The 23489-nt window shown below is 44.1% G+C and overlaps 1 protein-coding gene across 10 annotated transcripts in view; it reads left to right on the forward strand.

The window, feature by feature from the left end:
* Positions 1-14869, forward strand: part of ptprsa (protein tyrosine phosphatase receptor type Sa) — a 198195-nt gene extending 183326 nt beyond the window's left edge. For 9 of the 10 annotated variants that reach the window (XM_078108268.1, XM_040185255.2, XM_078108270.1 and 6 more), the window contains 7 exons: positions 25-310; positions 3352-3530; positions 3867-3993; positions 4075-4200; positions 7577-7731; positions 10146-10281; positions 10509-14869. In XM_078108268.1, coding sequence (XP_077964394.1) covers positions 25-310; positions 3352-3530; positions 3867-3993; positions 4075-4200; positions 7577-7731; positions 10146-10281; positions 10509-10577 — 1078 coding nt within the window. In that variant the 3' untranslated portion in view covers positions 10578-14869. The remainder of the gene's footprint in view (positions 1-24; positions 311-3351; positions 3531-3866; positions 3994-4074; positions 4201-7576; positions 7732-10145; positions 10282-10508) is intronic. The other variant, XM_078108275.1, reaches the window with a different exon arrangement.
* The last annotated feature ends 8620 nt before the right edge of the window (positions 14870-23489 follow it).

The following is a 23489-nucleotide window of genomic DNA, read 5'->3' on the forward strand; positions in this document are numbered from 1 at the left end:
CCATCCCTCCGCCTCCTCCTGAAGTGCGGGCGTCGGCAGGACGGGTTGCTTCATCGTCATCGACGCCATGCTCGAGCGCATCAAGCACGAGAAGACGGTCGATATATATGGCCATGTGACGCTGATGCGCTCGCAGCGGAACTACATGGTGCAGACGGAGGACCAGTACAGCTTTATTCACGACGCGCTGTTGGAGGCGGTGGCCTGCGGCAACACGGAGGTGGCGGCCCGCAGCCTTTACTCCTACATCCAAAAACTGGCCCAGGTGGAGAGCGGCGAGCACGTCACTGGCATGGAGCTAGAGTTCAAGGTAATGGAAATGATTGCATAGGGTTTCATATTGACTACCAGCTATTACTGGAGTCTGACAGAGACGAAGTAGTTACCAACAGGTGACTCTATTTTGGGGTTTTGGCATAAACAGGAAACAATTTAAAAAAACGCTAAGAACAGACCTGAGGCCAAGAGAGCTACAAACAACCAGCAAATCAAATCAGAAATAGCAAACACGGTGGACCAGTACTTCCGAAATAGCATTTCTCCCCCTGGACTTCATAAAAGATATTTAGCAAGTTCTGTCACTTTGTGTTAAGCAACTATAAATCCTTTAAATGTGGCTGACACTTTTATCTTCCCAGCAGTTATTTTGGATGCAAATCCAATTTCTTTGCCTTTCTCATTTGTTGCTCTTCATTATTGTTTTGCGTGTGCATAATTATTTTGATTTACGGGCTTAGTCTATTACATCCGCATGATACATTTCTTCGCATTTTGAAAGTTGAACAAAGAATATTTTGGTTCTTGAATAGAAGTTTCTTGTGGAATAATTAATACAACAGAGAGACCAGGGAAAACATGAAATGGATTATGACAGTAGGTGATTGGGGTACCTGGGAGAAGATCATTTCAATCGTTTGAAGATGCAGTTTTTACCAAATCCTTTTACCTCAAACAAATTAAGTTTAAATTAGACGAGAGGCAGTTTTTTTTCAGTATTATACTAGAGACATAATCAAACCAGACTGGACAAAGTGGAGAACACAGGTAAGAATAATATGGATGAAAAATGATTCATAAGACAGCTGTTTTTCAGTTCATACTGAATATTTTGACCAAGAAGAAGAAAAGAATGAGAAAACCTTACTTTATGAATAAATCGCTTTGATACATATTATTAGAATTATTATTATCAAAGCCTAAAATTGTAGTTGAAAGTTGAACCTTTTCACTTGGGTGGCCGAATTTTCATTTTGGTGGATTTAAATTGGGCAAATAAATTGGCTTTGATCTTGTAGGCACAAGGCAACGGATTTTACCTTGAAGCGGCGTGAGTTTGAGTTTCGCTTTGAACAACAAAAGAAAGTCTACTTCTTTAGAGAAATCCATGACAAAGCAGTAGGTGAGGATAGTCAGGCAGGTACCAACTCACATGGATCTCTATTGAAGATCTTAACAATGGTCAACTTATAAGTCACCTTTGCTTCAGTATCTGCTGACCTTGAATTTAACGCACTCACTCTCAAACCATCCATCTTCCTCCCATCGCCGTTCTCCAACACGGCCCCCCCGCCAAGACACAATAATAGTGCTGGTGTGTTTGGACCTTTTTTTTTTTTTCTTTTTAAACTCAGTGGCGCCCAACGTTGATGAAATCTCCATCGCCATCTGTAACACGGATAATGCTGAGCCGGCGCCAGGAGTCGCCCGGGGATTAATAACGTTACCGCGCGGTAGTCGGGAAAAGAGAAGAGAGGTGTGCGTGAAGAGTGGTGGGGGAGCGGAGTAATTAATACTTGATGATGACAAATGGAGGTGGACGGCAGGGCAAGCGGAGGGAGGGACGTTTGGCTGACGAACAAAGGGACGACTTAATGCTAACCAAGGAAGCGGTTGGATATAATGCTGCGGGGACGGATGGGAGAGCGCCGTTCCCGGGTGGGAAACGCTGTCGTACGCTGTTAAACTGCCACTGTTGGGATTCGCAGGAGTTCAGCGGGGAGAATGAACCGAGGAGAGGGACTTCTGACGAGTGCTCTCTGAAGCACTCTCAGGGAAAAGGCCTATGCACAGAAGATGCTCGTGCATGTGAACTGCACGCAAGAGTCGTTTTTGGAAAACTGTATAAAATAAAGGAATGATTATGAGCTCTGCAGTAGTTTTAATTAGCTGGTGGGGCAGGTTAGGATTAGGATAATCCCAATTCTGTAAACCCTACGTCGTGGCTTGGAGCACCGCACGTGGTGATCCCCGTTGTGGTGAAACATGCTAAATGTACATCTGCTCTAAACTTGCAAGTGAAAAGATATAATGTCCTGTTAACGTGAAAGGAGTTGGCGCCTAGCAAAGCAGGGGGGGCTTCTCTGCCCTGCTGGGTGACAAGTTGCCAGGTTTATCTCCGTTCCCAGTGCGATGTTTGGCTGTGTAGCCCGGAGCCTCTTTAGTGCTGCCAGGCCACCTCAAGCCTTTCCAGGTGCCTTTGTGAAACACAGATCAAAGGGGGGGGGGGGATGGGGGGGCGGGGCAGTTGCAAAGGATGAAGGGAAGTGGAGATGGTTGGATGGAGTCCAAGTGGCCACTGACACAGAGGTTCTGGTGCTATTGGGGAACTACAGGGATAGAGAGAAGCACAACGCAGTGATGGGGAAATACACCCCCCCCCCCCCCCCCCCCCCCCCCACCGGGGTCCCTCCGACGTGTCGCAGAGGGCTTTGCCTTTTCATCAAGTGTTTGTTTCTGCCAACTACACGTTGCGAGTCTACGTTTTTTGCAGTCATTCCACACTGCCGTTATCAAAGGCACCGGTGACCCACTTTTACACTAGTTTTTTTTTTTTTGCACCAACCAGATCCAGAGGCTTGTTAGTCTGTCTGTGTCGCATATCTTCTGTTGTTGACCCTGCAGTATCCCCCCCCCCACCACCCACCCTCCCCAAGTTGCCAGAGGGGATAAAGTTTTTAAATTGCTTTCCGATGAATACGTTCTTGGTAAACAATGTCTCTTTGAAGCTGTGTCAGCAAAGCAGATTAGATTGGGTTTGCTTTTAAACTTCTGTCATTGATATACTCCTCTCTTTATCTCTCTCGCATCTGTCACATCTCCCTGTCTTCCCTCCTTTACCTATTATTCCTTCCTCTTTGTACTCACGGTGGCTTTTGCTAATTTGTTGCCTCTTTGTACCCCCCCTCCCCCCCCCCACCACTGTACTTTTCATTTCATCTTCTTTTCATTTCTTCCTCCTCGATACCTTTTCCTCCACCCACTGTGTCATATTTATTTTCCTCTGACTATTATTTGTGTGTATTCCTTCCATCGATTCCTCCCTTTATGCCGCCGCTCATTTTTCCCCTCCAGCGTTTGGCCAACTCCAAAGCCCACACGTCACGCTTCATCAGCGCCAACCTTCCCTGCAACAAGTTCAAGAATCGGCTGGTCAACATCATGCCCTACGAGACCACGCGCGTTTGCCTGCAGCCAATCAGAGGCCTGGAAGGATCCGACTACATCAATTCCAGCTTCATCGACGGATACAGGTAGGACGAGGGGGAGACTGGGCAGGGCATCGGGAGAGCAGGGGGGCCTGTGTGAGCTGATTGCCTGGAAACATCTTTAATAATTCAAAAACTGAATGTAACATCCTCCTCTCTGAGAACTTCAGCTAAAGGATGCTTTTGTGAAGAGACGGTACAAGTAGGGAAGTAGGGAAAAGGAGAATATTATTTCGATCTGTTGATATGGTAACATATTATTCATCAAAAGCGGCCTCTGTCTCTTTTAAGAATTCATCAAGTGTTAATATAATTCCAGAGAAATTGCATGAGCGGTGTGGATAATGCTACGCTAAAGGTACATTATTTTGCCATATGCAGGCAACAGAAGGCGTACATCGCCACGCAGGGCCCTCTTGCAGAGACTACAGAAGACTTCTGGAGAATGCTCTGGGAGAACAACTCTACCATTGTTGTCATGTTGACCAAACTCAGAGAGATGGGACGGGTAAGACACAAACGCGCATGGCCACCAACATTTGATCACGTGGTTGTAACCATTAACCATCTAACACATTGTCTCAAACAGGAAAAGTGTCACCAGTACTGGCCGGCTGAGCGCTCTGCCCGGTACCAGTACTTTGTGGTTGATCCCATGGCGGAGTACAACATGCCCCAGTACATCCTCCGTGAGTTCAAGGTCACGGACGCCAGGGTAAGACATCCCTCGCATGGTTGGGGGGTGGATCGATGGAGTGACACATTTAGACCAACAAAGTCATAGACAGGTGTTAACAAACCGGGCAAGTCAAGCATTTGGTTTTGGTAAGTTGGGGAGTTACACATGTATATAATTGTATTGTATTGAATTGTTGTTAGCAAACTCAAAAATCAATCGTAATCATGAATCTTTCAATGCCAGTACCTCTGAACGGAATGAGAGGCTCTTTATAGATGCTTTATTTAAACTGGCACTCGATAGCAACACAGAACCAGGGAATAATTGTATAGTAGTTCATGCAGTATCCAATATAATGACACAACATTGTGGCATAAAGACAGCACTTTCTCAGTAAGCTCAGAGGAGCACAAAGCTATCCAATACCAAATCCTGAGAAGACGCAGGTTGGGAATGTAGGTTGCATGAACATCACAAGTGTTCCATCAAAGCATGACTATGGCTCTGATATTGTAGGTTTTCTCTGTAGTCTGATGGGTTGTGACACAAAACAATATCAGAATGTTGTGGGTTAAATCACATATCAGTGAGTAAACAACCAACGGGCCCTTTCGTGTTTACTGCATACTTCCTATTAATGCAGTTATCCGTTTACCTCAGGATTTGTTTATTGGGCCCAATTAGGACGGACATTTTGAAGTAGCGGAACTGTAGCTCTGAAATAAAACGGCTTCCTCTCGTTGTCAAACGGACTGACATATCCAATGATTTCCCAGGTGGCGAGACAGCTAGTTAGCAGTCATCCTGCTGGTATTAAAATAAATGAACACATTATATAGCCTCACACACACACACACACATACATACATACATAAACCAAAATAACTCTCTACACAGAGTGTAAGAATTAGACATTAAATACTGTTTAAACTGATACGCCATTAACCCCCCCCCAAATACATTCAGCACACAGACTCATTTTTATAGTGTGTGTACATTTTAACCCTCCCATGAATACCACACATGCCAACATTGTGTCTCATGCACTGTCCATTGTCCTACGGAGGATTCATAAAGGGTGCTAATTCATTAAAACAGCCAACGGACGGTCAAGGCTTATCACCAGAGTTAAGGGTCCCAGAAGGAAGGGTGTTATTAGAGATATGCTAAATACAAGTATGGGAGAAGAAAGCTGTGTGTTGCCGTGTTATTCAACGCCATATTACTGATTTTGCATTATGCATGCGTGTGTGTGTGTGTGTTCGCATGTACGTCGCACGCCTGTGCGCAGTAATAGCATAGACTTTATGCCTCAACACTCACATCTTGCGAGCCAGTCACGTATTTAATCACACAATTTGACACGCCGCGTGGGCCCTCAGGTTGTGTGTTAAATTTTCCTCTCTTGTTTTTTTTTTTTCTTCTCTCCCCTCTTGCTTTGGCGTGCTTGGTTTATTGTGTTGTTGTCTTTGCCCTTCTTTCACTTTTAATCCAACCGCTGAGGCAAAATGTTTTTGAGATGACAAACAAAGGCGAGGCAAGATGCGATGCGTCAAAGAACAGGGACGACATGAGATGTCGTACAAAGGGAGTCAGCATATGGAGCTCAGCTTACTAGAATCCAAATCAATGAATTTGTCAAGTGCAATAAATGTACAAGAATACATCTGGCTGCAGCGGTGCGGAAACAAATCAAATAGCTGAGCCAGTAAGGCAGTGCCTTCTGGCACACGGGTCATCAGCACTTTGCATTCGGAGCACAAATATTCAATAGACAGATTATGTAGATCCTTTGGAGATGTTTTAGCTGCAGATTTTCCGTCTGCATTTAGCATGCTAGGGGGATGTTAGCTCACGGCAGAAAAATAGAATGAATGAGTGAATAAGAATGTAGTGCGGCAACCATGACAACATCCACGATGACTAAGTATGATCTCATTTTGACGTATGCTGTTTTAACATCCTTGGAAAGTGTAGCCATCTAACATTCTTTATGTGATAAAAAAACAAGGCCAATCGTACATCTAGGACAATGCACCTACTTCATGTTTGATTTATAATCTCAGTAAAGGAGTTTTTTACATGGTGTTCATTTGTGATGAACTGAAATTCTCGCTTGTCCGGTTTAGTATTAAAAGCCGCGTGAGGAGGATCCTGCAGTTCGCTCCTTACGCAACGACAGGCTTCCAGCTCGTCTAAGGTTGTACCCATTTAGATACACATTGGCTGTTAACTTTCTGTCTATTTACCGATTCACTGCCTCTGTGCAGAAATGTAAATTGTGTTCATTATCAAGCTGCTCAGACACATGAAATGGTCTGCAGGGACCACATCACCCTGTTTCCATTGCAAAGTTTTACCTGCTTCACACTGTTCACATTCTTGCATGTTACATTGATTCTATAACACAGTTTAGACGGAATCTCTCTTAACCTAATTTTAAAGTCTATAATTCTACTGCAAAATAAATAGATATAATAATGAATAGATCCCTGTTTACTTACTCAATGAGCTTTACTCAAATTGTACCTTTTACCTGTAGTTTGAACAAATGGGGAGGAAATGTGTAAGAATGATAAATCCTGTCTACAGCAAAGACAGAGAAATGAGAAACTCAGCACAACTCACAGGTGCTTTAATTGCTGACGCTCAACAAAATCAGATTTTGCAAACCTTTTTTTCTTTTTACAAGGACGCACATCAACAGCTTCTTCTCTGACTTGATAATCAAATAAATAAGGTCAATTCCTTTCTCTAGTGTGAAGCCACCTGATTGTAAAAAATACATTTTAAATGTTTTGTTTGTATTGGAAATAAAAAGTGCACCAGCAACACAAGATTATAAGAATCAATATAACATTAAATTGTTAGGATTGACATTTTGTCTAGCGGGCTTGTCAGCATGTCAAGGTTTTTGTTTTCAATTTTCATAATCCAATCCCACCTCCTGCTACGTTGTCCTCCGTTCTTGCCCCTTCAACCATTCATCGTGTCGCTCTATCGATTGCAACGCGGGATTGTCCTATTCAACATGGTGTCTGGGAGAAGACGGTTGTCATGGCGGATACACTATTGATTAGCTTTAACTAAGACCTACTCATGCCACACACACACACACACACACACGCGCGCGCTCCCGCTAAAACACAAGGGGAGAAAATGCAGATTGGGTCGGTGTTAGAGTGCTGTGGGGGAGTAGAGGACACACTGTCTCTCTGTGGTGAGATCTTTGTGTGTATCTTTGTCCTTTTATATTCCTGTGCCGTGTATACTCTCATTATATTAATATTACACTCTGTGCGATCTTATCGAATGTGTTAAAAAAAAACATGAACGTAGATCCTCTCTGGGCCCTTTTCCAAGTAGCCGTTGCCTTCGTCTGGCCTCACCTTTGTTTCTTCTGTTTTCGCAGGATGGCCAGTCAAGGACAGTGAGGCAGTTCCAGTTCACTGATTGGCCAGAGCAAGGTGTGCCCAAATCCGGGGAGGGATTTATCGATTTCATCGGCCAGGTGCATAAAACAAAGGAGCAGTTCGGGCAGGATGGACCAATCTCTGTCCATTGCAGGTAACCGGTCTCACTGTCATGTTGCACTGTATTTTCTCTAATGCACTTTTGTTTAATGTCACACATGATGTGTTTTTTTCAATATGCCATATTTCTAGGCTCTGCAACTTGTACACCTTAAGTTACAGGGACGGTTAAGGTTACGTACATTCTTAATAAATAGGTCACAGTCGAGCAGATACACTCCCAGCTCACCTCTTTGGCCAGCGCAGTTCACTACCTCTACACTTCCACAGGTCCGTGTCCTCCATAATTGATAAGGCAGTGATGGTCCTCAGCATTTGCACAAAGAGGAGGCACATGAAACGATACAGCCTTTCGGATTGTTTTTTATGATGGCTGCGTGATGCATTTTTATCACGCTGGGTGCGGCTTCCAAGGTAACCTTGAACATTATCTTTACAAGCTGGATTCAGTAAGAAGTGCACAACGGCGAGGCCTTCGGTTCTTCTCATTCATCGACAGACCTTGAGCGGGCTTTGTCTGAATGAGTTGTTGCCTTTTCTCGCCAGACTATGGGCATCTTAAAAGGCATGTTTTTATATGCTGTGCAAGAGTAGCACAGAAAAGAGTAACCTTTGTACCTTTATGCAATTAATTATACGTGGGTTTTCATGGTTTTGCATTCAGTATGTTATTGTGGGAACGTGTTAACCAAGGTGTTTACACATCGATTAATTCCCTTGATGTCTGACAAACGTGGTTTACTTTAGTGACAGATTAGGTATCCCTCTCCTCTACATTTACATCCTGAAGGCGCCATGAAATCATGAAACATGACATCAGCTCCCCTGTATTAAAAAGCAATGATGTCACCACCACTGAAATGGCCCCTTGGGACTTGTGGGATGTGTCAGGGAAGCTCCAATAAGACTGAGTTATTCCTCCCTCCTATGAGTCCTAAGAGTTATTGTAGGGGGAGAGAGCAAAGGGATCGGCTATGCAGGAGGAATCGGCACGAATATTAATCTGCTCTGCAAGAGTCCCATGACTATGTCGTCATCAGCTGTCAAATGCATATTTAACCCTAAACCCTGTTTGATTTAAACCAAGTGATCAGAAGTAGATCTTTTTTAGAATAATTAAGGTAAAATAATTAAGCTTTATGTTTACTTTGTTTTGTCACCGACAAAGCCACCTCCCGCTCCTTCCAATCGTCCTCTTCCTCATCCAGGCTTTTCATCGCCGAGCGGAGAGCTTATACCTTCCTTCTTTTTTCTTACTCTTTTGTCTTCTGTCAACGGTCTTCCCCGACCGTCACCCCTGTGTTTGTTTCTTAATCTTCTCTCTCTCTCTCTCTCTCTTCCTCTCCACCCGCCCCCTTGGCCCTGCTTTCCCTTCACTCCTACCCGCTTTTCTTCTTTCTCCTCAGCCACTATCTAATAGACACCACATGCTTTTTTGTCATTAATTGCCTGATTACTTCCTGTGAATGGGGACACCAAATCCTCTCAGTCTGCGACGGCTCGGCGAGCCTTCAGATTTGGAGAGTTGATCTGTCTTGTCTTCTCTCCGAGAGAGAAAGAGATGAGCTGTGAGTGAGTTTAAGAGTCCATGTGACAAGCTGTGACTGGCTCCCAGGAAGAGGCTTTGGGTGTGCTGAGAGATACTGCGGCACGAGGGCGGGGGTTGGTGGGTCGTATGTTCCGCATGAAATAGCTCAGTACCCCTTGTGTTCCATATCAATTTATAGATAGAAAATATATAAGTCATCTTTTGTCCAGCTTTTCCTCCCGACAAACATATACGTAGACGTACAGACAGAAAGCCAGCAGCTATAGCTATAGTAGACATACCCTCACTCAACAAAATTACCTCGGAGGTTGAAAGAAGCCCGAATAAATCTGTTGTCATATCAATTATTGTTCCATTGGTGAAGTTATTTCACACTAAAGCAGCTTAGAGAGGCAGCCCTCAAGTATTTCAGGATCCGAGTTAAGACGCAGTATTTCTGGAGAGCAGCAGCAGGCTCGGTTTCTCAGCACATGGGAGGGGCTTAGTAAGACAAAATGTTTGCTTGGGTTGGGTTTGTGTGCCGGATTTGAAGTGCGTCCATGTGTCCTTGAGGGCCCTTTCTGTGTTCTGCTTGATGTCGAGGTGGATTCACACACGCAGATGGCGCCCTTGCCGTCACCACCACCACCACCGCCACTGCCGCAGGATATCGGGTCATCAAAGTTTTTAAATGGTTAGATCTTTTAAGGCAGTTGGAGCTGCAAACGTGCACCTCTTGCACCGCGTGCACTGCCAACAAAATCCTATAGCTATTTAAGGATATTTTGCAGGTCTTGGTTGGATTAAGTCACAGTGTTCGAAACATACCATAAGTGTGAGACTAGAGAAAAACGGAAAGCACCAATATAAATGCACCATGCAGATACATCTATCACATCCCTATTGTCATGTGTTTCCAGTGCTGGTGTGGGAAGAACCGGAGTCTTCATCACCCTCAGTATCGTCCTGGAGCGAATGCGCTATGAAGGCGTGGTTGATATCTTCCAGACGGTGAAGATGCTCCGGACACAGAGGCCAGCAATGGTCCAGACTGAGGTCAGTGGTCAGACAGAAAGAAAAAAAACACTCTGATTTGGGGGATTTTTTTTATAAAAACAACTGAATTGTTCTATAGTTTAATGTAGTATGGAGGACATAGTGCTGTATTCCTATGAAAGTGACAAGGCCTCCACTTTGACTCAAACTGACACAAATCCATAATGGTAATTAGAACATGGATGTAATTAATCATTTCTCACATCTTTGTGTTTTCTTCCCTACAGGATGAGTACCAATTCTGCTATCATGCAGCTCTGGAGTACTTAGGAAGCTTTGATCACTATGCAACGTAAAAAGCCATCTTCTCCTCCCAGAATCCTGTCACCCCCCCCACCAGTCTCCTGAGCCATAGAAACTTTGAAAATTTAAACGACGACAGAAGAGGACAATAACACCATCACAATTCAGACGTACCAAATAGGATCCCGTTGTAGATTTTCAAAAGATGACGCCTAAGCAACCGATTAAAGATAATTCCAATTCGACTGAGAGGCCCTTCGTTAAGAAAAGAAAAACCCTCATCAGGGGTGGAACCAGGCGCTCTGGCTCGATCTATGGGGCAGGTATCAATCCAGACTGCTTACCTTACCTCAAGTCTAACAATGTGGAGGACATTGTAAACATTCATGGACATTTATCTTCTCAATAATGTCTTTGTGATACAACGGTAACAAGCAACAGTGACTGAAGGCAACCGCAAAAATCAATGAGAGGCAGGTGGATGTAGCCAAGCCCGGGTGACTTTATTGTTTTTTTGATATGCCGTGGTGTTTTAGGGGGTTGAGTTATTTCTATCAACAAATGACCAAATTGTGGTTGTTGTGTGAATCCAAATTGTTTCCCCCCAAATTCTGGTAAAACGAAAAGAAAAAAAAAAACTGTGGAAATTTAACTAGCACGAGAACACTACCATCTAGCATCAAACACACTTTGAGTTTTTCTTACACTGTCCCACTGATAAGCATAATCGTGTGAAAAACACCCAACAATCAACATACGCGTCACATGACTGCCTGTTGTCAAGCGCTCTGAGCTCAGAGAATAAACTGTCAGTGCCTGTGGATGAGAAAGCAGCAAGACGTATCTTAAGCTCAGTTATTTTTTCTGGAATTGGAAAGCCAAGTGACCACAGTGGTGGTGAGATGCCAGTGCGTGTTAGAAGTACCCCAGGAGGCTGCTGTCCCACTACCCAGCGGAACCGGGGAGAACCTCGGCCAATGCAACGGCCGTCTTGTGGATGGTCGAGGAGGGAGAAACGGAAATGCATCCGAGGATTTTTTCTTTTTTACAATCACTCCTGTCTTTGGAACAATTGCATCATGGGGCTTTGGTGTTATTATCCACTGTGTTAGTAATCCACAGAGATTAATCGGATGGGCAAGAAGCTTTGGAACTAACGGAACAACCAAACAAAGGATGGGCGCAGAGTTTGGGCTTTCTTTGTGTACAGTGACCAACGCAACCATCATCATCGTTTAAAACTTTTTTTGTCTTATGAGGAATTCTCTTTTTTTTTTTTCTTCAGTTTTTTTCTTTTCAAATTTTCTGTCAAAACCAAACATGCTGCTTATCTTGTGTATGCTGTGACTCTTGAGGGAGAGGAAAAAGACGAACAAAAGATGGCCGCCACCTCACACGGCTCGCGCCGCGGGGCGGGGACGACTGAAAGCGCGTCCATATGACAACATGATCCAACAGTGTTTTCCACTTCTTCTATTTTTTTTCCAGCCTCCTCTATCGTCATCTACTTCATTGTTTGAGACACTCGAGAGCGGCAGAGGCCTGTTGCATATACAAAGCTGTACGTTCATGGGGTTAAAAAATTGGCCTTTAGTTCCACTGTATGTGTGTTTGGTAACAGGTGGATGAACAAAGTAGTTGCTTTGCTTTTTTCTCCGTTTTATAGGTGATGTCTTTGTGGGTGACAGGCCATGTTGAATCTCAATGCCATGATGTGATAATGAAATTCTTCGGTACAACTTACTTGCACATCCCTGAGACAGAAAAAAGAAGAAGAAACTTGACCCCTTCCCCCCCACCAAACAACTGCAAGTTGGATTTGACGCATTAATGTATACGTGTCTGATTGAAAAAATACAAAAAAAACAAAAAAAAAAGGTTTCTGAATTCAGCAAGTATTCATTTTGAGATCCGTGCTTTGGGACAGACGAGTGTACGGATTCTGTGGAGGTTTCTGAACGGTGTGCACAAAAACCAGAGCGATGGACAGAACTGCGTGTAATCTTTCCTTATTTCCAAGAAAGCCTTATTGTTATTGTAACATCATGAAAAAAAATTACTGTTGTATTATGATGACTTATTTTAAAGGACATAGTTGACCTTTTATTTTACTTTTGGTTTAGTTTTTTAACAGATGATGTATCACCTTTTTTTTTATTAGCAGGAAAAGAGAAATGCTTATTTGTTCATATTACGTTGAAAGACATTCTATTTTTTCACTGTAGAAATGTTAAGTATAACATGTCTGTGTGTATCTGTGCATATATATATATATATATATATATATATATATATATATGCATATATACATACATATATATATACATATATATATATATATATATACATATATATATATATATATGCATAATCACACAGACATATATATTTAAATGCAGAATATAAAGATATATCCAAACACTTAGTATTAATGACATTTATCTCCTCATCTTTATTTTATACCACCCACTTCTCATGTTGAAAAATATCAGTTTTATTGGTTTGTTTTTTGTTTGTGTTTATTTTTGTAATCCTAGAAACCATGTGCGTTTCTTTCAAAAAAAAGGAGGTGATGTCAGTGTCTTGGCCTGATTCACTCACCAATGTTTAATTTCTTTCCCTGAGTGGATCCTGTGCCGATGAGGAGATGCTATTTTTAAACCTTGTTGAGATTCTTCATTATCATTAACTTGTAGACATTAGTATTATTTTGATTCTTTTAGCAACTGTGGAATTATGAACTGGTCTACAGAATATTTAATCAATCAAAAATGTAATTTGTAATTTTTCTTTTTGCTAAATCAGCCCTACTTGACATACTGTACCTATATGACTATGTGCAGACTATGAACCTCACAGTTTTTAAGAACATCCTCCATGTTTTTTCTCATTTTTTACTTTTGTTAATCATTTTCTGACATAATGTGGTCTTTCATTTTGTTAAATATCGACTATGATCTAGAATATACCTGTAAATAAAACAAATATATAGATTATATGTATTTGTATCAATTGACCCTCATAATCTTGGAGGTTCTGCTCATCACGACTTCCTGGTGTTTGTAAAGCCTGTTTTTGCTCCTTTTGAAATGTTCTTTCTCCAACCCTGCTCTCTGGTCTTTAATTACCACTCACTTTTTTTTGTTTTTACTTCCTTTAATTTCCCCTGCTAGCTGTTAAACTGGAAAACAAGCCAGCTCTTGTTTTCACACCTATAGCCTCAATGAGGGCGTGAAGTCAGCATCAGAGATCTGCTGGTATCATTTAGCTGAGGATGGGAAGTTAGTGCACTCACTAACCATTTAAATTGTTAATGAACCATCAATTCAAGGTCCTGTCACATCCTCATGCTCAATGTGGACAGGAACCTTTCCCTTCCCCCCGCATTAGCAAGGGTATACAAGAGATAATACAGAGGTTTGTCTTTCACACCATGGAACTTCAGGAACTTGAGAGGTTTTCAAAATGTATTCTGTTTAAATGAATATACCTCCTAATCTCAAATTTGAACAATATAGGGATTTCAAAGGTAGAGATGTCCACTAAAGGAAGAAAAAAACAGTAGCACCCAAAGGTGAGTTTCATTCCTTTTAAAGGTTTTCTACAAAGCCTCAGTAAATCCGCTGCTGTCCAGGGGCCTAAAACGCCATGGTTTACTACACAAATAAATCATTGTCTTATGGACAAATGCAGCTATGCTAAAGGCTCAGTTGCAACATGCCATGTTGATTGATTTTCTCCCTAGAGCAGTTTGAAACCATGTGTTTTTGTTCAGCCATGTTTTGCTGTGGGATGCAGAAAGAAGTCAGGACTCAATGAAACAGAGCAGTGCAATGCAACCAACGGAAGACTAAGACAACCAAAAACTTCACACTTCCAGCATGTCATTTCTGAACAGTGGGAAAACCTTGAGATGCTTCTTCGTGAGCTAAAATCCTGGACTGAAGCCTTTTGGAACTAAAAAAAAAGACTAAAAGGTAAAAATGGCCCCAATGCCAAAACTGAAACCATGGAAGCTTGTGCACCGTGTTACTCTACTTTTGACTTCATGTAAAGATGCGAGCCTTTTGAAAACAGTCAAAGAATATTTGGGGGGAAAAGTTGGAGGGACTAACAAAAAAACAAAACTAACAGAAAGTTCCATCGACAAGAATAGAGCATATACAGTACATACAGGCAATGAAATTAATCAAATGAAGCCAATCTCAGCAAATTAGTTTTTTCCTTTGTATAAGGGCCAAGTGCTATCACTTTCAAACTGTTACTTCAAACTGAAACAATAATTGGTTCAAAGCCACTGTGTATGTAGATATGTTGACTTTGTATTAAAGAAATGTTGTCTGAATAACGTTTTACCTGTGATTTTTTGGCTTATAAAGTATGTTATGAGTTGACGAGATTATTCAAGGTACATTTTATACATATCCTGATCTGTGTATAATACGTAAACAGCTGGGAGCAGTGCTTCCATAGCGTTCCATGAGCACTTACTTGGTCCATCATTCATTGCACTTGAGCCTGTGCTACGGCCTCTCGCAGGACAAGCGATGAAGCACACGGGTGGTGCCCTCCTTTGTTGATAGATGGCTTGATTAGCTTCCTTCTATATTTATCCACCAGCCTTTTTGCAAACAAATCCCAATGGGTCCCTAATCCCCTCTTCAAGCTTGACAAATTTCACCAAGACGGCCAATATTGGTGTCGAGCTAAAGCTTCACCTACTTGCTCTCTCTCCCTCACATCCATCTTCAGGTATTTCATAACCTAAAATTAAAAAGTTCGCAAAGTAAAAATAACTGTACCAAATCTTACTGTGTCTTTCTAGCATTCGAGATGACATGGCTACGAATCACAGAGTTGAAATACTGCTGGTATCCACACAATACTGGGTATGTAATTACAGCGAAACTGCACAGGGCTGGAAGGAAGTGAGGGAATAAGGGGAGGACCACTTTCGATATTCTTTCAATTATCATATGTTAACCTTTTTTTTTTGAAAAGCATGCTTGAGGTGCGTTAGTCTGTGCACACTAAATTGAAGACAGCGCTTTGGAAATGTGTGAGAAAACATAATTATTACTTATTAATTACAATGCATATAAAGTGTATCCAGGATTTAATTAAAGAGTACTTAAGTGTGTAACTCATTTCTAGGTACTCAAAGCCCAGATGTATTAATTTGCACTTCTCCTCAGCATTTCTTCACATATACTTACTATTATCCTAACACTTTAATAGAGAATCTCGTGGTGGTTTGTTGGAATATTTCAAGTCAAGTCTCTCCTAACTACTCACTGTTCATTGCCATCCGATTCACACGCGCATCATTAGCCGACGGGTTGCCAACGAGCTCTTTGTCACCTGAGACCGCAAATCTGCCACATCGCAAGAGGAATGTCCTTTATTAAAGGCTAATATAAGCAAAATGACACCCTGTTTCAAGGATGATGTCACTAATTGTCTTGCTCAGAAAGCTGGTTCCGTCCATTCTTTTCTAATAGGGGCGAACCAACAGGCCGAGCGTGAGGGCAGGCGGAGAAGTGAATTAGGGCGCTGATTATGCAGTGATTCAGACAGCAGCTCATTAGGACCCAGCTAAGCAAGCAATCAACGAATCAATGTGACAGTGGACCCAAAAGCCACAGAAATTTGTAATAAATGGCGAGGCGATAAATTGGATTATCCATTGCCCCGTGGCCAAGCTCTTTCTGTTGCATATGACAAATCCATTCAATCATACCAAGCAAAATGACGAAAGAACCGTAAAAAGGCGCCTGGAGTTGCTCCGGACGTGGAGGTTATCGCTCTGAAATGTGCCTTGTTAAGGTTCTGGTTCTCTCGAGGTCATTTCCATATGATATTTAGGGCTCTAAAATATTCATGAGACACCATTAGGTGTTTACGACCGCCTTTTATAATAAGAGATTTACTGACGTTTGAACTCCAGCCAGAGTAGTAAAGGTGTCCGAGTCGTGCCGGGCCACGTGCCTACTGAATCACAGGGGGAGTAGCAACTCAACATTGAGATGTTGATGATGTAAAGGAGCAAAGAAGGAGGGATTATAAATATAATTCAGAGACAGCATTGTTCTCTTTTAGCCTGATGGTATCAAGACATGGCTTCATTTCATCTACGTGCATCTTTTTCACTGAACGGTAATAGAGGACATGGTGAAAACATTTTTTTGATAGATAGATTGATCGATCAATAGAAGATAGATAAATAAAAAACATAGAAAGATGGATAGATATCTTAACCTAGATAAGTAGGTAGGTAAGTGATGGATTTAAAAAATAAATCGCTGAAAATGAGTTCTGCATTTATCCTGTTGAAACTGTAAGGCGGAATACGTATGGCTGAATACTGCCCCCCCCCCCCCGAAGAAAACTGTTTTTAAAAAGGCGTTGCTGCCATCTGTGGGATATCCTACGGTATTTCAGCATCACACTGAAGACCAATTTCTGTTGAATCAGAAATCAACCTAATCTATTGTCTTCTCCAGACTTCACGCATCAATGGGAGACATGGTTTGTAACTTATTTATACATCTTACACAAATTTAATCTGTGCATTTAGACAAATAGTTGTGGTTTGGACAGAAACGGCATTGATACTGAGCGTGCATCCCACCCCCCCCCTGCAGTCTGAGCATCTGCCAGCTGTAAACAGTGACATGACTCCTGTTTACACTCTTACGCTGTTATTTCCTATAATCGGTTTTATGTTCCCCTCCATCCTTTCAGTCTCTCTATTTCCATCCGCAGCTCTAGAAGAAGGCCCATACTCTCTCTGCCTCCCTTTCTTTATTGCTCTTTTCAATCACTTCCCTCATACACCATTTCTATTTATTTTCTCTCTGTCACCGTTATTCCTCGTCCCCCCTCCACTCCTCTGTGTACATCTGACAGGGGCCTTGTTCAAGGGATGGCTCTGCTGATTGATCGGTCCAATGCTGGTCAAATAGAGTGAAATATTACATTGTTGTTGTTGTTTTAATGCTGTGTTAGAAAAAGCAGGCTTTCATTTTAAAAGGCTTTGGCAGGAAGAATGTTCTGAAAGATGGTAGTTCCAGAAGGAAAAGCTTTCATCCTTTTCTGACACTTAAATTACCTAAACAATGGAATTGTTTGGAATACCACTTAAATCACATTGTACATTGTAAACTTCGTAACCAAAATGGAAAGAAGAAAACTGCTCTTCTACAACACAAAACTCATTTGCGCTTTTGGTCTCAAATGTCAACTAAAACACTTGGTTCATCACAAAGTAGGCTCAGTACTGTAGGGTTAATGGCTCTGTAATGGGAAACTGGGTGTACGAACCATGGCGGAGAATAAAACCCCACAGAGCTTTTCTGCTCCGTGATGCAGCCAAGTGAATTTTACAGTAATGATGAAGGATACGTGAAACCATCAGCAGTGGAACCATTAAAGCCTCCCTGTAAACATGTCCGTTTAAGTACAATTAGATCACATTACAGCCGCGACGGAAGCGGAGAAATTGAGTTTCAGCTGAAAGATGACGGTAATTGTTTCATAATTCTATTGTTAATATCACAGGTGAAGCCTTTGAGCGCCGTGTGGAACATCTCATCCTAGTGGGTCCACACACTGAAATGTGTGCGATGCTAAGTCAGTGTCATGAACATGCAAATATGAGCCCTGTAAAAAGAGGGCGTTCATTAACCACTGCTTCCACTGAAGTTCACCTCTATGGAGCTTTTTGTGTTGTGGGGGACAATTCCGTATATGTATGACTTTATGATGCTATGAATTGGCTAATTACCTGTTCTGTATATTCTCACTGCGGTTGTGTGATGTTGACTTGAAGTCAAGTGCAGCAAGTGGGCCACTGACATTTGACCTAGGAAGTTAACAACATGGTAAAGTCAAACAAAACCGACCATTCTGAGGCAGAATTGAACTACTCTGCATGTCTGAAATGCATCATACCTTCAAGACCGTCGGGCCACGATGATGAGATCCTTCAAAGAGAAGGCAACGCTCTCCCTCTGGTGTCCCAACGGTTCCACTGCATCTTTAAGAAGATTTACGGTACTATTGCTACTTTGATCAGGGTTGATAATGTTGCCCTGAGAGAAACAACCACTGAGGTATCTGAACACAATCATTACATTATTAGATTATAAAAATCAGGTCTAATTGAGCAGTGTCAGGTGAGTAGGGGGAGAGAGAGAGAAAGAGACAGAGGGACGTGGAAAAAGAGAAAGAGATGAGGGATAAATTAGGTTGCGATGTGCCAGGATGGACGAATTACCAAGTAGGAGAATATAGCAAAGCGTCTCTGTCACTGGGCTTTATGCACTATGGAGAAGAAGAGAGACCCCATTGTGTTGGGACTTTAAATACTGGCCAGTACCCACTACAAGGACAAGACACTTGATCATGTCGAACTAGTCAAATAAAAGTAAGTATGTTTGCATATTATCATAAGGGGTTCGACAGAGAAACTTTGGGGACCACTGGTTTAATGGATGTTAACGATACGCACCCGTCATCACTTTTCATATAGACGCCAGGATGTCTGCCTCCATGTTCAGTTGTTTGTGTTGGCTGATACGCTTTGATTAGAATTAAGTACACTGTGTCTTTTTAGGCGCTAAGAGTTTTTGTCAATTTGTGTACAGATGCCTTCAGACGTTGTTGACAGAACTGATGTGTTTTCTTTGTTTTGGATTTTTGGTTTCCTGTTTTTTGCCTCCCGTGTTCCTGTGTTGCCGTTCCCTCTTCGACAACATGCCTCCTCTGAATCAGCATCATTAGTCCTTCCCTGCGCCCACAGTTCTTCCGAGCCAATCAGATCCTTTCCTGCTTCTAATGGTTTTACCGTTAATAGGACTGTTGCCTTTTATCTGCTCACCTGAGCTTATTACAATATATTCTTTCAAATTCATTGAAAGTGAATTCTGACTACACTGTTATTCAATGTGAGTACAGGAATTCTGTCTAAAGTGAATTATTGGTATTCTTAGAATAAATAGGCGACACGCTTGAGTTCCTTACATTGAGGTGCCCTGTCTGATCCTGGCTGAGTAGTTCCCTGTGCGTTAGATTTGTCTGACTATTTCCCAAGGTATTGAGGGGTCAAAGTTCTTAGAAGCAAGTGCCGGTCAATGAAATACTGATTTATTTCAAGCTGCCCAGCAACTCGGCTGCCAAAAGATCTTGAGGCTCAGCTGACCAATAACTCAACATTCCAGACACCAAGACCCCGAACCAAACCCAACCGAAGTCAGTCATGTTGCATCTGCTCATAAATGGGGGGGTCCCAGGCCTCAATGTACCACAAACCTGTCAGGCGGGTGATGGAAGGCAGGACTCAAATGCAGAGGATTAAAAAAAAAAGAGGTTTATTTAATAATTAACGAAAGTACTTCTTGGGCAAACGGTCCTTCAAGAAGGGGAGGGGAAATATAACAAACTCAAAATCACTCCGTCCGGAGGAAATAACCCGGTCTACAAAAACTAAGATCAAACAACAGGCAACAATAATCTTAACTTAATCTTGGCGTGATCGTGGCGAGAATGGCTTTGGCGAAGTCGATGGGAACGAAAACACTTCGGCAGAAGACGAGGGAAGACGCTGACTAATAAACACATGAGGATAATGAGAAACAGGTGGACACAATCAGGGATCCGGGTAATTGGACAGGTGATACGAGAGGAAGGGCAAGCGATCTGAAACGAGAGGAGGGAACAGACTTTCAACATAAGACAGGAAATGACAAGACCAACACACCGGTGTTACAGTACCCCCCCCCTAAGGGCCGACACCTGACGGCCCAGGCGGGTCAGGGCGAGCCCTCATCAGGTCCGCTATGAGGGAACGATCCATTATGAACCGGGACGGGACCCATTGCCGTGCCTCCGGCCCGTACCCTTCCCAGTCCACCAGGTACTGCTTGCCGCGACCCCGATTGCGCACCGCCAGCAGCTCCTTGACCTTGTAGACGGGACCCCCGTCTACCATGACCGGGGAGGGGGGAGGCGGGGTAGGTGGAACCATGGGACTCTCCTTGGCTGGCTTGACCTGGCCGACATGAAAGGTCGGATGGACGCGGAGAGACCGGGGCAGGTGAAGGCGGACTGCTGCAGGACCAACCACTTTGTCGAGCGGGAATGGACCCGCGAAGCGTGGTGCCAATTTCCCTGAGATTCCCTTGAGCCGGAGGTTCTTGGTTGAGAGCCACACTCTCTGGCCTGGCTGGTACTTTGGGGCCGGGCGTCTTTTCCGGTCTGCTGCCCTCTTGACCCGGTCCCCCTGTCGGATAAGGAGCTGTCGTGCGGCGGCCCAGATCCTCCGACAGCGACGAATCATGGCGCGGGCGGACGGCACCGACACCTCCGGTTCCAGGTCCGGAAAGACCGGGGGGTCGTACCCATGGGCACACTTGAAAGGCGTGAACCCGGTGGCTGAGGAAGGCAGGGTGTTATGGGCGTATTCAGCCCAGATCAGGTGCTGGCTCCATGTCGAGGGTTTCTGGGACACCAGACATCGGAGAGAGGTCTCTAGCTGCTGGTTCACCCGTTCAGCTTGTCCATTGGCCTCCGGGTGATAGCCTGACGTGAGACTGGATGTAGCCCCAATCAGTTGGCAAAACGCCTTCCAGAACCGTGACACGAACTGGGGCCCCCGATCTGAAACAATATCTTTTGAAAAGCCGTGGATTCTGAAGACCTGGTTCAGCATTATTTCTGCAGTCTCTTTGGCTGAGGGTAATCCTGGCAAGGCTATGAAATGTGCCATCTTGGAGAAACGATCCACCACTGTGAGGATTGTGGTGTTACCTTGAGAGACCGGGAGCCCCGTGACGAAATCCATGGAGATGTCGGACCACGGTCTGGACGGGATGGACAGCGGCTGTAGAAGTCCCATGCGCAACCCGGAAGACGACTTATTCCTGGCGCAGACCGGGCAAGCCCCGACGTACTCCTGAACGTCCTTCTCCATGGACCGCCACCAGAATCTCCGTGAGATGGCAAACACAGTTCGTCGAACCCCCGGATGGCAGGAAAGCAGCGAGGTGTGAGCCCAGTGGATCACCTGTGGGCGCAGCTCAACTGGGACAAACAGTCGGTTCTCGGGGCACCCACTAGGTGGCGGACTCACACCGTTGGCTTGCTTGACCTCCTTTTCTATCTGCCAAACCAATGCTCCAACCACACAAGACCGTGGAAGGATCGGCTCTGGTTCTTTGGCAGCAGGCTCGGGATCGTAAAGACGAGACAGAGCGTCGGGCTTGACGTTCTGAGACCCCGGCCTGTAAGAGAGGGAGAAAGAAAAACGGTTAAAGAACAGTCCCCACCTTGCCTGGCGTGAATTCATCCTCTTGGCCCCTCGGATATACTCAAGATTCCTGTGGTCTGTCCAGACTATAAAGGGATGATCAGCGCCCTCGAGCCAGTGCCTCCATTCCTCCAAGGCCAGCTTGACCGCCAATAACTCCCGGTTGCCCACGTCGTAATTCCGCTCGGCTTTGGACAAGCGGCGTGACATGAAGGCACATGGATGCATCTTCCCATCCTGCTCAGACCGCTGGGACAGGACCGCTCCGACCCCCTCGTTTGAGGCGTCCACCTCTACAACGAACTGACGTCGGGAGTCCGGCATTATGAGGATGGGAGCCGTGGTGAATCGGGTCTTGAGGTGCTGAAAGGCTGCCTCCGCCCCCGGGGTCCAGTGGAAGCGCTCCTTTGTAGAGGTGAGTGCATGCAGTGGGGCCGCTATTGCGCTGAAACCTCTGATGAATCGCCTATAGAAGTTAGCAAATCCGAGGAATTGCTGGACCTTCTTGCGGCTATCAGGTGTAGGCCACTTGGCCACAGCGCTTACTTTAGCTGGATCCATCTGCACCCTTCCAGGGGCTACGATAAAGCCCAGGAAGGAGATGGTGTCAGCGTGAAACTCACTCTTTTCACCCTTAACATACAACTTATTGTCTATTAATCGTTGGAGAACCTGGGTTACATGACGCTTGTGAGTCTCTAAGTCGGGTGAGTAAATAAGAATGTCGTCCAAATAAACATAAACGAAGTGATCTAGGAACTCTCGGAGAACATCATTAATCATGGTCTGAAAAACTGCCGGCGCGTTGGTGAGTCCGAAAGGCATGACCAGATATTCATAATGACCGCTAGGAGTGTTAAACCCAGTCTTCCATTCGTCCCCTTCCCTGATGCGAATTAAATGATAAGCATTACGTAGATCCAACTTGGTAAAAATCCTAGCCTGCTGCAACTGATCGAATACTGAAGTCATGAGGGGCAAAGGGTATCGATTCTTGATCGTGATGGCATTCAGAGGGCTATAATCAATGCAGGGTCTAAGTGATCCGTCCTTCTTCCCCACAAAAAAGAATCCAGCCCCAGCCGCGGAGGAGGAAGGACGAATAAGCCCTGCGCTCAGAGACGACTCTATATATTCCTTCATCGCGACTTTCTCCGGCCCGGAGATGGAGTATAATCTCCCCTTAGGAATGGGGGAGCCCGGTATCAGGTCAATGGCGCAGTCATAAGGACGGTGTGGCGGAAGGGACATGGCCTTTGTTTTACTAAAAGCCTCCCGGAGATGGTGGTAGCAGGAGGGCACGGCGCTTAGGTCTGTGACCTCGGCTCCTGTGGCAGAGATGGCAACACAATTAGTGGAGGTTATGTTGGTTCCGGGAGCCACTGTGTGTCGGCAGTGGTCCGCGCAGTCCTTTCCCCAACCCACGATTGCCCCCGTTCTCCAGTTAATGTGAGGCTCGTGTTGGCGTAACCATGAATTTCCTAAGACGAGTATATGGGTCGGTGACTTAAATAAATATGGGGACAGGAGTTCTCTATGGTCTTGAATCTGTAATTCTATTGGCTCTGTAGTGTGCGTAATCGTGAAAATGTCCCTGCCGTTAAGAGTTCTGGCCCTGATGGGGTTAACCAGAGGCTTAATCTTTACCCCGAGTGTC

Source organism: Gasterosteus aculeatus, chromosome 8, assembly GCF_964276395.1.
Source record: "Gasterosteus aculeatus chromosome 8, fGasAcu3.hap1.1, whole genome shotgun sequence".
In the NCBI taxonomy this organism is placed as follows: Eukaryota; Metazoa; Chordata; class Actinopteri; order Perciformes; family Gasterosteidae; genus Gasterosteus; species Gasterosteus aculeatus.